General features: G+C 35.4%; 1 protein-coding gene across 1 annotated transcript; it reads right to left on the minus strand.

The window, feature by feature from the left end:
• Positions 1-2,820: 2,820 nt before the first annotated feature.
• On the minus strand, positions 2,821-3,759 carry LOC144237196 (olfactory receptor 6C70-like). Its single transcript, XM_077770873.1, has one exon. It carries the CDS (start codon positions 3,757-3,759, stop codon positions 2,821-2,823), a length of 939 nt encoding a protein of 312 aa, XP_077626999.1.
• Between the last annotated feature and the right edge of the window lie 11,707 nt (positions 3,760-15,466).

Raw genomic sequence — 15,466 nt, forward strand, 5'->3', positions numbered from 1 at the left:
GTCCTCATGATATTTATATATATGTATATATGTAATATAATTTTATTAAAAATTTAAAATATAACATTTTATTAATTTATTAATTAATTATTTATTTATTTCCTTTCCTTCTGGCACCAAATGATGTTCCAGGTTCAGTTCATATGTTTCCTACCCCTAAGGTGGAAACAACTCTTTCTCCCAGAAGTCCTGATTCCATTCAATGGGAAATAGTATTTAGAAACTACATCTTGCTACCAGAATTGCTTTCAATCTAATATGAATATTGGGCCCTAATTAATGCCAAAGAATTTACACCATTTAATTCAACAGTTTTAGTGTCTGTTCTTAGAATTTACTCAAAAATGGACTTTATCTTCATAGTTCTACCTATTAATAGTTGGCTCAAAATGCTAGATGTATTTGCAAAACTTGATAGCTGCTATATTTTCCATAAATTTTAACAATATGTCCATTATTTAATAACTTGTATGAGGCTTAGACTGCTTTAGGTCTAAGTATTCTACTTCTATATAGTGTTTATATCACACTTTTTGAAAAGTTTATTTATTTGAGAAAGGGAGCACAAGCAGGAGAGGGGGAGAAAGAGAGAGAGAAAGAGAGAGAGAGTGTGAGAGAGAGAGGGAGACAGAGAAAGAGAATCTTAAGCAGGCTCCACACTCAGTGCAGAGTCCGACATGGGGCTTGATCCCACAACCCTGGGATCATGACCTGAACCGAAATGAAGAGTCAGACACTTAACCAACACACCCAGCCAGGTGCCCATGTATCACATTTTTATATGCAGAGTTAATCAACTATTTGATTGTGAATACAGAGGTACCTGGAATCAATACTAGATCATAAATACTTCTTCATATCTTGCCTTATAACACTATCCCCACTATTACTATATGTGGAAATGTTCATTTGACAAACATTCAGATCTACTTGCAATAAAATACACATTTGTGCTAGACTTCTTAATTTTAAACATAGTCTTAGATAGCTATTTTTAATCGAATTGTGTTTTAATCTATAAGAAAACTATGAATATATTTTCATCCTCTCATGATTTTAGTAATCAATCTTGAAATAATTTTAGGGAGTACTTAAGTATTTCAACTATTTTTTCACAGAGAAGCTAGGTATAAATACACTAAAATTTAGAGCTTTGATTTTGACAGGCATTCTATAATGCGTCAAATTTGTAGACTCTCAAGAGAAATATTTTGCACTGTATGTTTATTATTGACTAAGGTATAGGGTTATAGAATGGAACATATTTTCAAACTCTTGTCATCATGTATGCTTTCATTTTTGTTCTATTAGCAGAGCTAAATTGTTAACCTCACATAATAAGTTTCCAAGAGAATAGCATCTAAGAAATATTTTTCCCTATTCTCAGATACTCCTGTAGGACAATTAAAAATTCCAAAGAATCATATGGGGGATTACACCAAAAAGGAAATAATAGAAGTTCAAATGCAAGTATTAATATATTTTGTATAAGCCAATTTTCTATGAAACTTTAGAGGCAATATAATTATCTTTTGCAGAGACACTGAATTTGACCTCTGACATTCATTTGATTTTTCCTTCAGTAAGTTATAAATATCAGTCTTTATCTTAAGTAATTTGCATTAATATTTTATTTTCTTTCTCACATTTCTTTTGTTCAAAGTACAGTGATATTTTACATTTAAACAACTAGGTTAAGAAGAAGAAAAATTTCTTAATGACTTTTCTGAGATTTATCCTGTATTGCTATTATTACCAGTAACATCACCAAAGACTTAATAAACTGGAATAGAATATTAAAGTGCAGTTTAGGGGAGCCTGGGTGGCTCAGTCAGTTAAGTGTCTGACTCTCGATCTCAACTGAAGTCTTGATCTCAGGGTCATGACTTCAAGCCCCACATTGGGCTCCATGCTGGGCATGAAGCCCACTTAAAAAAAGAGAAAAGAAAAAAGAAAAAAAAATGCAATTCAACAGTATATGGGAAAATTACCATTACATTCAAATAAGAAATGTTTTAAGTAAAGAAAATAGATTTATATAATTGGGAAAATTCTGTGGAAGCGGTAGAATATACTTTAAGCTCTAAAGTAAAGCAATGAAAGAATTTCTTACATAGTAGTGCAATTCACTGTTATAGGTAGACATATCTTTCAGGAATTCAAATTTTAGAAATTTAATTAAAAGCATTTTCAGTTGGGATCATATAGAATTTGATCATTATTTTTTCTCATTCATGTCAGATACAAGGATTAAAATTTATTCTTATCTTACAGAAAGAAAAGCATTTTGTAAAATAAATTATTATAAATCTTATCTTACTTTGATTTACTTTATAATTTGTGCAATCTGTCACACATTAAAAAATGACATTTATGAGACATAATATTCTCCATAGCATAAAATGCTATCTATTATCACTGAATTATTTTCTTGGTTAAATGACTGACTCTGTGATCTGCTTCAAATATTCATTTTTGTCCTAAAAATATGATTCCTATTACAGACATTCCATTTACATGCCACGTTCTGGAAAGGCATATAACATGCAAACTCATACAGAGACTCACTGAAAATATTTGTTTCATACAGTGTGATCTGTGAAAAATATCACACATAAAATTCTGCATTTCTGAAAACAATAAAGGAGCAGATTTGTGGAATAGAATTTCTAGCCAGAAATAATAGAATGAAAGGAGTCCCCAAGTGGACTGAAATTACTAATATAATGTGAACATATGTACAGAGTAAGACAAAGTAATCCAAGATTAAAAGGGCAACATTTGCATTCATTTTTCCCTTCATACTTTTTTAGAATTTTCTCATTTGTTTGAAGCAAATAAAACTTTCTGGACCATATTCTTAAAGGCCTGTTTCACTTGCTGGTTTCTTAGTGTATAAATGAAGGGATTCAATAAGGGGGCGACTGAGGTATTGAGCACAGCCACTCCTTTGCTTAAAGTCACTCTGTCATTTGCTGATGGCTTTATGTACATGAAGATACAGCTACCATAAGAGATGGAAACTACAATCATGTGGGAAGAACAAGTAGAAAAGGCTTTAGTCCTTTGCTGAGCAGAAGGGAATTTGAGAATTGTCTTGATGATGTAGCCATAGGAGATAATCACTAACATCAGTGTAACCATTAGTGTCATCACAGCCAAGAAAAAGGACATTAGCTCTAGGAAATGTGTATCTGAACAAGAAATCTGCAGGATGGGAGAAGAATCACAAATAAAATGATCAATGACATTGGAAGCACAAAATTCCAACCTGAGTCCCAAGATTATTGGAGGAAAGATGATCAAGAATCCAGTTACCCAAGAGCTGAGTACAAGTTGGTAGCAAACTTTGTTGCTCATGATGGTGGTATAATGCAGAGGTTTACATATAGCCACATAACGGTCATAGGACATAGCAGCCAGAAGGTAAAATTCAGTTACTCCCAAAAAGATAAAAAAAAATAACTGAGTCATACAACTCATATAGGAAATAGTTCTGTCCTTTGTCACAAGGCTTACCAGGAACCTTGGAATACAAACAGTTGTGAATGAGATTTCTAAAAAGGAGAAATTCTGTAGGAAGAAATACATTGGTATCTTTAGCTGGGAATCCAGCAGAGTGAGAATGATGATGGTTAAGTTTCCTGTCACACTCAACAAGTAGGTAAAAAATAGAAAGAGGAAAATTACAACCTGCAATTCAGGGTCATTTGTCAGACCCAAAAGAATGAATTCTGTCTGCATTGAATGGTTCCTCATTTCTCTCTTCTGGGTTTTAACAAAGCTACACAAAAAGAGAAAAAAGATGGTCAAGATTAGCTATTAGAGTCAGTAAGAAAGAACAAAGGAGAGAGAAGCTAACATTCATTGATCACCAACAATGTACCATGTACTGTGTTTGGAGATTTACATAAATTTTCTTATTAATATCTGCAACAAACTTCTCTGAACAGAATATTACAATCCTCACTTTTTAGAGAGGGAAATTGAGGTTCAGATTAAAGAGTTTGTCTGTGGTATATATCTAAATGCTGGCTTTCTGAAGCTGGTAAATCTTTAACAAAGATAAATGCCCAACACATACCCACACAATTCATTTGAATATCTTGGGTGAGATCTAGGCATTTGCATTTCTACAAAGTTTACAGGTTCATAGCCAAGTAGAGAAGTGTTGTGTCAGTAATTTAATTGGGAACTGAATCCAAAACCATTTAAATACTACACCTTTGTTCTTTTTAATTTTATCATACTAAATATCTGGTATAAGATCTTAGCCTCCAATACATGAATAGATTTCAGAACATTCATGAATGCACTTAAATTCTATGGAAACTGTGTATGAAGAGGGCACACATTTTTTTTAAAGGGCACATGATACAACATGTTTAAGACTCACTAGAATATATGTTGTTATTTCATGAATGGTAGCAATAAGAACATAATTCAAAATCTATGCCATTTGGGTGGCAAATCAGAAAATTGCAGATAGGCCTGAAAATCATAGAACATAGTCACTACTTCTTAGTGTAAAAAGAAATTTCATAGATCATTTGTCCAATCTTGTATATAAAGCTAAGTTCCTCTCTACAAAATTAAGGAAGGTATGTAGTTATTTAGGTTTTACTTTTTAACATAGTAATTACCATAATGGATAGCTTTTAGGCTAAGAAAAACTTTAGAACACAAACATAAATAAAGTGAGAAATTGTCCTGTAATTTAAAAAACAAAATTCTTACAACCGCATTTTAAATAATGGTTTTCAACACCCTGAAACGTTTTAGAAATTAGCTATATTGTTTATAAGATCTAATTCAAGAGTTTTCTTCCCCCTCCTTCAGAATGTTTTGTTAGCCAGACTGTAGACCAGTTGGGCTATTTCCTATGGAATTTACCATTAACAGGATCCCTAAGAGACAAAAAACAAAACAAAACAAACAACAAAACACAAGTAAGCAAAACAAAATGCATTTTCTTTTCTTCAGAATTATCTTTATCTGTGAAACTTTGGACTGCTGGTAATGACTTTCTTTCCTAATACAGTCAACTCTTCAACTGTCTTTTAATATCTACTGTATACCTAAAATTTCTACCATTTTATGTTTATTTCTTTTTTTACAGTTCTCATGTCAAAATTTATGCTTGCCCAGAAAAATTATGTATAGTTTCTTAAATAGTTTTCTCCTAGTTTGATTTAAAAAAATTTGTTTGACCTAGTTCAGAAGTCTGGCTGAACATCACAGTGATTTCCAGAATCAAGTGAGAAATTATTTAAAGTAATTCATGATACCTTCTGTCTAAAGCTGTTTTGTGTTTATTGGCTGTTAAATGGAAGTAGTGTATTCCTTTTCACATCTATTCTCTCGTAATCACCATCTTCATAATTCCTATTTTTTAAAATTAATGAATGGAAAAATATCTCTTTAGGAAGGTAAAATTGGGCAAAAAGAAATTGATATATAAAATGTAGCAAAATCATGGCCATAGAGTGAAGATTTCTCTCTTTCTCTAGATCATTTTGTTAGTCTTTTTTCCTCAACTTATGCATTGCTATATTAAATTTATATTATTAACAAAAAAAGCAGTGGACAGATTTAGGTGCATTTTGTAAATAGATACCTTTTGCACACTTTGTATTTACCAAAAAAAGTGAAATAATTAACCAAAAAAATCAAGCTACTTATAAATATCTGCTTTTGATTACCACAAAATTACTTAATTTACAATTAAAAATAAAAGATCCAAACTGTAAAGCATTTACCTTAATTCCTGTGTTTTCTCATATTTTCTTATAAGATGTGAAAAGGCAAAATTAAAAAAAAGCTAAAATGGATTATGAATGTACTGAAAGCCTACACAATATTGTTTCAGTAAGCAATTGAAAGAAAAAATGATTTTAAGTTGTAACTTAATGCAAAAAGGTGGAATATATGGTGTGTTTTTGTAAATTTTCTACTTTTCACCTCATCCTTGTATGTAAGTTTGAACTTATACCAATTCTAGATTTGGATACTGCTATATTTAATTTTATTTTAGGTAAGATAAGTTCTCAAGCCTTACTGTGAACACTTATTATAGCCACTAGGTAGGGGGATATTTCATTGTTAATTTTACATGCTAAAAATGTGAGTGTTCTTATATCGTTTAATTAATTGCATACTCAAGGGATTCTATTGAGAAGGGAAAAGAAACAAAACAATACAAAGAAACCATTACCCAGGGATTAATAATCAGAAGACACTAATGATATTTGATAAAACTAACTTGTATAGCACAGTTTAATAGAATATGAAGGGTCACTATCTATGACAAAGCAAATAAGAGCATTTAGTGGGTCATGACCATATTCATTTTATTATTCCGTAATTAACTTTACTATTTCAGGTTGGAGGTGTATAATCCCATTAGATTTACCACACTTAACAAAATCTTTTGTTTAGAAAGTCCTTGTTAAAATGGTTGCAAAGTTACTCATTTTATCATGTGTTGTGGCATGCTTCAAAGTAACTGACTTGGGGATCCATTATCTGAAAGCATAAAGTCCAACACAATGTAGAGAGCATTATCCTAAGACCCAAAAGAAACATTACTAAGTGAAATGAGATATGAGGCTAAGTGATGATATGAGAGTTGCAGCCAAGAAGTATAAAACATAGGACACACTTCTAGTGGCATAGAAATTAAGGAAGGATGACAGCCAGACATTAGTGATGTTAAGGCATTTCTCTCAAATGTGTTAGAAAAATAAAAATATTAACAGAAAGGGTGTCTCAATCCTTAACTTGCCACACATGAAAGAAATAGAAAACCTGTGAACTGGAAAAGAAGCCCAGCATAACCTGCTAACATACCTTAACACAGAATGGTAAGGGTTGGATAATTTGTGTTCAAAGAATAGATGAAGGCATTCCAGCTATGAAGTAAAAGACAGGAATAGGAAAGGGAAAATATGAATTTTCATAATGATAGCATAGGAATGAAAGTATAATTTCTTCTTTGTTGTTGTCCTTGGAATATTGGCATTTATTATGTCTTAGAAAATCAAAATGAAGATTTTCTAGTCCTTCCTCTTTGAACAAATTTTGAAATCCAGGGAGTGGGTTGGCAGGAGGTGGTAGTGAATTGTTTTGTTCTTTGTTAAGTTTTTCTCCCCTGCATTTATTGAGTATAACTGACATATGCCATTGTGTAAGTTTATTTATTTTTTGAGAGACAGAAAGAGACAATTCTTGAGTAGGGGAGGGGCAGAGAGAGAGGGAGTCACAGAATCCAAAGCAGGCTCCAGGCTCTGAGCTGTCAGCACAGAGCCTGATGTGGGATTTGAACTCACAAACCTTGAGATCATGACCTGAGCTGAAGTCTGATGGTTAACCGACTGAGCCACCCAGGCACCCTTAACAATATGTAATTTTAAAGTGTACAATGTGTTGATTTGGTACACTTATACATTGCAAAATGATTATCCTCATAGTATTAGCTAATACTTCAATCGTGTCACATAATTACTGTTTCTTTTTTTGTGGTCAGGTCATCTAAGAGCTACTCTGTTAGCAACTTCCTAGTGTATAAAACAGTATTATTAACTATAGCAACCATGCTGTGCATTAGATCTACAAAACTTAATTGTCTTATAAGTGGAAGTTTGTATCCTTTGGCCAACATCTCTTCATTTCCCCAAACTTCCAGCCCTTGCTAACCACCATTCTACTCTATTTTTAGGAGTTCTGCTTTTTCAGATTTCACATGTAAGTGAGATTATGTAGTATTTTGTCTTTCTCTGTCTCATTTATTTTGTTTAGCATTATGCCTTCAAGCTCCATTTATATAGTTGCGAATGGCAGGATTCCCTTTTTAATGGTTGAAGAATATTCCATTCTATATATTTCACTATATATTTGTATATACCTATCCATATATAGTCATATCTCCTTTATCCATTCATCTATATATGGACATTTAGGTTGTTTCCATATTTGGTTATTATGAATAAAACTGTAATGAATGTGGGAAAGCAGGTAACTCTTCAAGATTCTGATTTCATTTTCTTTAGATATATATCCAGAAGTGAGTTAACTGATTTTTCTTCTGCTTGGTTTAGTCTGCTGTTGAAGATTTTTATTGAATTCTTCAGTTTTGTTATTGTATTCTTCAACTCTAGGATTTTGGCTTTTTTCCTTTTTCTTTTTGGATGGTTTCTATTTCTTTGTTGACCTCATGCGTTATTTCCTTAATTTTGTTGCGTCATCTCTCTGTGTGTCCTTATGGTTCACTAAACTTCATCAGGAGGAGTATTCTGAATTCTCTATCAGCCAGGTCATGTATTTCAATTTCTTTAAGGTCATTATTGGAGATTTATTAGTTTCCTTTAGTGGTATCAGGTTTATCTGATTCTTCATCATCCTTGTATCCTTGCATCAATATCTGCATATTTGAGGAAATTGTTCCAGTTTCCAAGCTTTATTGGTTCTGTGTGGCAGGAAGAGACCTTCACCAGTCAACCCAGCCTGGGGTTGTGGACAGGTCACTGAGTATTGATTGTGGCAGGGCTTGTTATCAGGACTATAGTTGGGTCAGGCCACTGCTTGCGCTCTGTGGTTTGGGTGGACTGCTGGCTGGGTTCCATGTCAAGTGGGGCTGCTGAGTGGGCTTTGCAATCTACCAGCTGGGTTTCGCAGTCACCTCTGGTCGCACAGTGTCACAGGCTATGTTCCTTGGCAGGGCAATGCTGCTGCTTGTACTCTGTGATTCGGCAGGACTGTGGGATGGCTTCAACAAATGGTCCTTGTTGGGTGGGGCCTCAGGCTGTGCTCCCCAACTGGTTGGTACTCCTGGCTGGAGCCCTTGTTCAGGTGGGGCCACAGATAGGGCTTTGCTGTCCAGTGAGGCATCTGTGACTAGATGGGACCATAGGCTGTGCCTGAATTTGGGCAGGGCTATAGGCTGGCATTCCTGATTGGGTAGGCAGTTGGCTGTGCTCTGCTGTTGGAGGAGGGCACTGGCTGGGCGCTCTGGCTGGCTGGCTGGCCTACAGCTGTGCCACACAGTTGGGTGGGGCTGGAGACTGTGTTCTGTGATTACAGGGGTGGGTCACTGGCCATGCTCTCTGCCTGGATGTGTCCAAAGGCTGTGTTCGGCAATCAGCCATGGCCAGAGGCTGGGCCTTGCAGCTGGATGGGGTTGTAGGATGGGCTCTAGGGCTAGATACTACTATAGATTTGGCACACAGGCTCCCCAGCTTCTCTCTTCAGGCTCTCTTGTTTTGTGGGGCCTGAGATTATGCTTAATAGTTGGGCAGAGCTTCTAAGCCTGGGTCCATCCCTGAGCAGGGGTGCCATATGGGCTCCCCAGCTGCCTACTTTCTCTGGCCAGGATTCCTGGTGGGACAGGACTGGTGGCTACGTTCAGCAGTTGGGTGGGGCTTCCAACTTGCTTCCCTGCCTAGGTGAGCAATCGAATGTGCTTGGTGGCTGCCAGACATCCTCAGCCAGGCTTTCCATTGAGGCAGAACTGTTGGATAGGCATTGAACTTCTTTCCCTGCCCAGGAAGGGTTGTAAAATGGGTTCTGTGGCTGATACAATCTGTTGGCTGGGAACACAAATCAGGCAGAACTTCTGGTTGGGCTCCCTGTCCCGATAAGCCCACTCTGCAGATAGGCCTCCTTTTTGCTTAAGTGCCACTCCAAGGTCTTCAAGATCTGAGGGATGGTTATTGTTAATCCCATTCTCCCTTTCCATTTCTATCTGATCCCCAGTGGTCTAGTCCCACACATTCCCCCAGCAATCCTTGTGAAGTGAGACTCAAGTAGAGCTCCTGGGAAGCATTTTACAATGTTGATGAAGCTTGATGTCCACCTTGGGCTTTTTCTCATTGGAGAAATCATAGGCCAGGGCATGGGGGGAGAGTTCTCTAAGTGTAGTGTCGATGCAGCCTGGGGGAGGGGTGAGACAGCCAAAGTGAAACCTGTCACTGTTTGATTTTCCCTTTCCCCACCAAGGGGTAAGGACCTCTGGAGAAGCTTTCTGCTTCTTCTTGAGAGTCCTTTCTCGAGAACTTTGGGTATCACAAAACCAGAACGAATTCAAAACTGAGCGTCAGACATCATGAACTTTATTCAATGGCCAAAGAATATAGAGTGGGGAACTAAATTCCCCGATCAACTTCTCATTTGGGGTGTGTTTAGAGCAGTTTTGTGGGGTTAGGATAATGAGGACACAGTTACTCATAAGTTTTTCCAGAAAGGGGCATGACTTTTCTGGAATGGGGGTGCCACCTCTTTTTCTTCCTTTTTTTTTTTTTTAATGTTTTATTTATTTCTGAGAAAGAGAGAGAGAGAGAGAGAGACAGCGTGAGCAGGGGAGGGTCAGAGAGAGGGGGAGACACAGAGTCTGAAACAAGCTCCAGGTTCTGAGCTGGCAGTCAGCACAGAGCCTGATGGGGGCTCGAACCCACGAACCGTGAGATCATGACCTGAGGCGAAGTTGTATACTTAACTGACTGAACCACCCAGGCGCCCCATCTCTTTTTCTTCCTAAAATGACTCTGGTCAGTACTGTCATGGCTCCTGCGGGTGTGTCATTTGTCATGTGAAAGTATTATAATTAGCATATAGCATAATTCTTTGGAAATTCATCCAAGTTGTTGCATGTATCAGCAATTTTAATTTCTGAGTAGTAATATATAGTATGGATTTAATCATGCATCTGTTGGAGGACTTCAGGGTTGTATCAGTTTTGGCTGTTATGAATAAAGATGTTATAAATATTCATGAATAGGCTTTTCCGTGAACATGTTTTCACATTTATGGGATAAAATGTGGAAGAGTGCAATTGTTGGGTTAGACAGTAGATATAAGAAGTAGCTTAGAAGAAACTGAGTCACTGTTTTCCAGAGTGGCTATCTCACTTGATATTTTCACCAACAATGCCATAGTGATTCAATTTCTTCACATCCTTGCTAGACTTTGATATTGTCACTATTTTTTTTAGCCATTCTGAAATGTGTGTGGTGATAATTGCTGTAGTTTTAATTCATTTCTCTAAAGGCTAATGATGTTGAAAATATTTTCATGCATTTATTTGACATCTACAAATCTTTATTTTGTAGAACATCTCTTAATGTCATTTGCTCATTTTTAAATTGTATTGTTTATGTTTATACTTTGATTTGACTTTGAGAGTTCTTTATATATTTTACATAATAGTCATTTGTTTGATAGATGCTTTGCACATTTTCTCCTAATCAATGGCTTGTCTTTTTTATCCTCTTAGCAGTGTGTTTCACAGAGTAAATGTTTGTAATTTTGATTCAATTTAATTTATTTCTTTTTCTTTTTATGGATTGTGCTTTTGGTTTCTGTTTACTGATTGTACTCTTTATGTTGCCCTAGAACGCAGTGATTTTTTTTGAAATAATTTTTTTAAAGTTTGTTATTTCTTTTGAGAGAGAGAGAGAAAGAATCCCAAGCAGGCTCTGAGCTGTCAGTATGGAGCAGGAGGTGGGGCTCGAACTCAGAAACAGTGAGATCATGACTTGGGCTGAAATCAAGAGTTGGAGGCTTACCTGATTGAGCCACCCAGGTGCCCTTTCAAAATAATTTTTTTTATAGTTTTACAATTTACATTTAAATCTATTATGTACCTTCAGTTATTTTTTTATGTAAAGTATGAAGTTTAGGTTGAGGTTCTTCTTTTTGTTTTGTTTTGTTTTGGTCTGTGGATATGCTCTTGCTCTAGTACCACTTGTTGAAAAGTCTATCCTTCTGCATTGAATTGCTTTTGCACTTTATAAAAAGTTAGTTAAGCATATTGATGGGGGCATACTTCTGAGTTCCTCTTCTGTTCTGTTGATCTTTGTGTCAGTCCTCTGTGAATAGCATAAAGTTTGGAACATGGTAACTAAAGAAAAAGTTTTGAAGTCTGATGGGCTAACCCTGCCTACTTTTTCTTCTCTTTTCCAAAATTGTTTTGCCTGTTTAGGTCATTTTGCTTCTCCGTACAAATTTTATATTAATTTTGTCCACATAGGTAAAAAAATCTTCCTGGAATTTTGATATAAATTGCATTAAATTTGTATGTTCTGGAAGTGTATAAATAATTGAATATTAACAAATGTAATAGGCAAATGCTTACGGAAATACAGCATTTGATAAAATCTTTTCACAAGCTGATTTCCGGGCTCAAGTAGCTTCACTGATAAAATATCTGAAAAACTTAAGGAATAAACAACATCAAATTTTGCACAACAATTTTCAGAGCATAGGTAAAAAGGAGAAGTTCCTTTGGTAGTTTTATGGAGCTAGCTGATAATATCAATATCAGTAACTGTTGAGTTAAAGAAAATAAGTTAAAATTATAAACTAATCTCTCTTTGGCATATGGCAAATTTAAAAAAGTATCAGAAAATTAAATCTAATGATATATAAAATTGATATTACATCATGACCAATTTAAATTAATTCTAGGTAGGTCAGCTTGATTTCTTACTAGAAAACAAATTAATGATTCATTACATAAACAGATGAAAGTAATATGTTACTTTCAATAGATTAAAAACAGCATTTGATAAAACCACTACTCATCACAAGATTCTTGACAACCTTGGAGTAGAGGGAGTTTCCTTAATTTGACTCAGAAAACCTAAAAAGTAAAAGTAAGCTTTTTAGCAGATATCATATTTAGTGGTGAAGTATTAAAAGCTAGTCCTCATGCTGAGAACAAACTGAGGGCTGAGAGGGGTGGGGAAGAGGGAAAGGGTGGTCATGGCATGGAGGAGGGCACTTGTTGGGATGAACACTGGGTGTTATATGTAAACCAACTTGATTATAAACTATAAAAAAATAAAATAAAAGCTATTCCTCTGAGATGAGAAAAAACTACTTTCATTATTTATATTCACAACATTGTATTCATATTTCTGGCCAGTTTAAAGGGGCCAAATAAAGAAAGAAAACGTCAGTCAATTGAAAAAGGAAAAATAAGTGTTACTGATTATAGATAACAGTTTATGTATATAGGAAATTCAAATGAATCTAGAGAAAACATTAAAATTAAACACTGACTTTAGCAAAGTCCCTTAGGTCACATACAAATATAAAATGTATATTTATACTTACAGCAAAGAATTAGAAAATGAAAATAAAATAAAATACTGATACTATTTACAGTGACATAAAAATATTAAATTCTGGGTCACCTGGGTGGTTATTTGGTTAAGCATCTGACTGAGGCTCAGGTCACGATCTCACTGCTTGTGGGTTCAAGACCTGCTTAGGACTCTGTGCTGACGGTGTGGAGCCTGCTTGGGATTCTTCCTCTCTCCTCTCTCTCTGTCCCTATCCCACTTGTGCTTTTTTTCTCTCTCAAAATAAATAAATAAACTTAAAAATTAAATACCAAGGAAGAAATCTATTAAAATATGTGCAAAACTGCTGTCCTGGAAACACACAAAAAAATCACTTAATTACATGAAACTGGAGTGATTTCACTAGAAGGAGAGACAAAACTGCAATCAGGCATTTAAAACTATGAAAACACCAGTAGTTGATGAAATAATGAAGGGTGACTCTGTCCCTTCTTGATACTCACTCTTCCTGTGAGGAGGGATTGTCTATGCAGAGAGGGTACCATCTCCACAGAAGATCATAGTTTGTCATTGCTAGCCCCACAACACACAGGTAGTTCATCTCGGGTAAATGGGTCATCCAACTGTGTTTTGTAAGCAGTGGGTAACTCTCATAACTCTTTCTGAGAACATTTGGAAAATGAAAGTTTACTGAATCTTCTTATTTGTCTTTAAGTTAAAAATTTAGAAGACAGTGGAGCCCACCTCAGATATTCTGTCCCCCCTGTCTTTTCCCCTCTCCTGCTCACACTCTCTCTCAAAAATAAATAAACATGGGACACTTGGGTGGCTTAGTCGGTTGAGTGTCCGACTTCGGCTCAGGTCATGATCTCCCAGTTTTTGCGTTTGAGCCCCATGTCAGGCTCTGTGCTGAATGCTTGCTTGAAGCCTGGAGCCTGCTTTGGATTCTGTGTCTCCTTCTCTTTCTGCCCCTCACCCGCTAATGCTCTGTCTTACTCTGTCTCTCAAAAATAAATAAATGTAAAAAACATTAAAAATAACTGAATTCTTAATTTTATATTCTTTATGATAAAGAATGTAGACATATCATTGAATATTTAACCATCCTAACTTTTTATCACTTAGGGTTTTTTAAAAAATTTCAAACTGTATCAAAGACTCCCAAATTTAATTTTTTTTGATCTAGCCCTTATATGTAAAATAGATATCCCACACCAGAGAGTATTAACTATGATCTTGCAGAAGCCAATACTTGTAATTGTAAGAACTGAGGATAAAGTAGAAGAATCCTTTGCTGAAAAAAACATGTGGGTGGCTATATATAGTCATGTATTAGAAAGTTCAATATTATAACAATGTCAGTTCTCTTGCAATTTATCTATTGAGTCAACGTGATGTAAAAACCTGTAGCATTTTAATTTTAAGAAATTTCAGAAGCTTATTCTAAATTTAGATGGAAATGAAAAGGACAAAACATAGCTACACAATCTTGAAGTACAACAGAGTTGGAAAACTTACTGCAAATATCAAGATTTCTAAGGCAAAAGCAATAAAGATGTGATATTGGTACAAGAAAAATTAAAAAAATGAAATTGGCCAGCAAAATAAAATAGAAATTCTAGTAACAGATCTAGACTTATTTGATTACCTGAATTACAGCAAATTCACAGCTGCAAGGAGAAAGAAAAGATTCAATGAATAATGCCATGTCACTTGGATAGTCCTATAGGAAGAATGAATGAAATTTAACCCCTACATTACACTTTAGTATATAGTGAAAGTTTACCACAGTGGTTGTACTGTTTCTCCAACTGGCAGGTTATGAACCACACTGGCAAACAATTGTTAATTTTGCCAATTTTAGCCAGGCTTGTATTCATAGATCAATGAATGGATGAAAGAGATCTGACAATTACTAATTTGTCCACCTTGATTTTTAGATCCTCAGGATCCAGAGAAATGATCACTGGGTGGGACTGTGGATCCATTGGATCTGCTACAAGATGGTTAGACAGGATTCCATCACTTGGCTTTGAAACACCCAGACTCTATTTGCATTTGTGTCCTGTGGTGTCAGAGTCAGTTCCAGCAAAAACTGAAAGGTCAATTTTAACACACCTTGAAAGAATTTGGGACTGTGTTTTTTCTAAGTCTAGAATTACTCTGATAAACGACATACCTCTTCTTGGAGAAGGATTGGCTAAAAAACTTTTGTTGGTATTTTCTGTGACATTGCAGGATCCTTCCACAAGAAGACATGGACTCTCATTCAATGATGGGTTTGACAGCTGGAAACTGGCTCAGGTATGGAAACTGGGTAAGAGACTATGAATTCCCATTGGGATGGCTTCCCTCAGCTTTCTTTTGGAAACTTCTTGATTACAGAG

The sequence above is a fragment of the Crocuta crocuta genome, unplaced genomic scaffold (genome assembly GCF_008692635.1).
Source record: "Crocuta crocuta isolate KB4526 unplaced genomic scaffold, BGI_CrCroc_1.0 scaffold1280, whole genome shotgun sequence".
Classification (NCBI taxonomy): domain Eukaryota; kingdom Metazoa; phylum Chordata; class Mammalia; order Carnivora; family Hyaenidae; genus Crocuta; species Crocuta crocuta.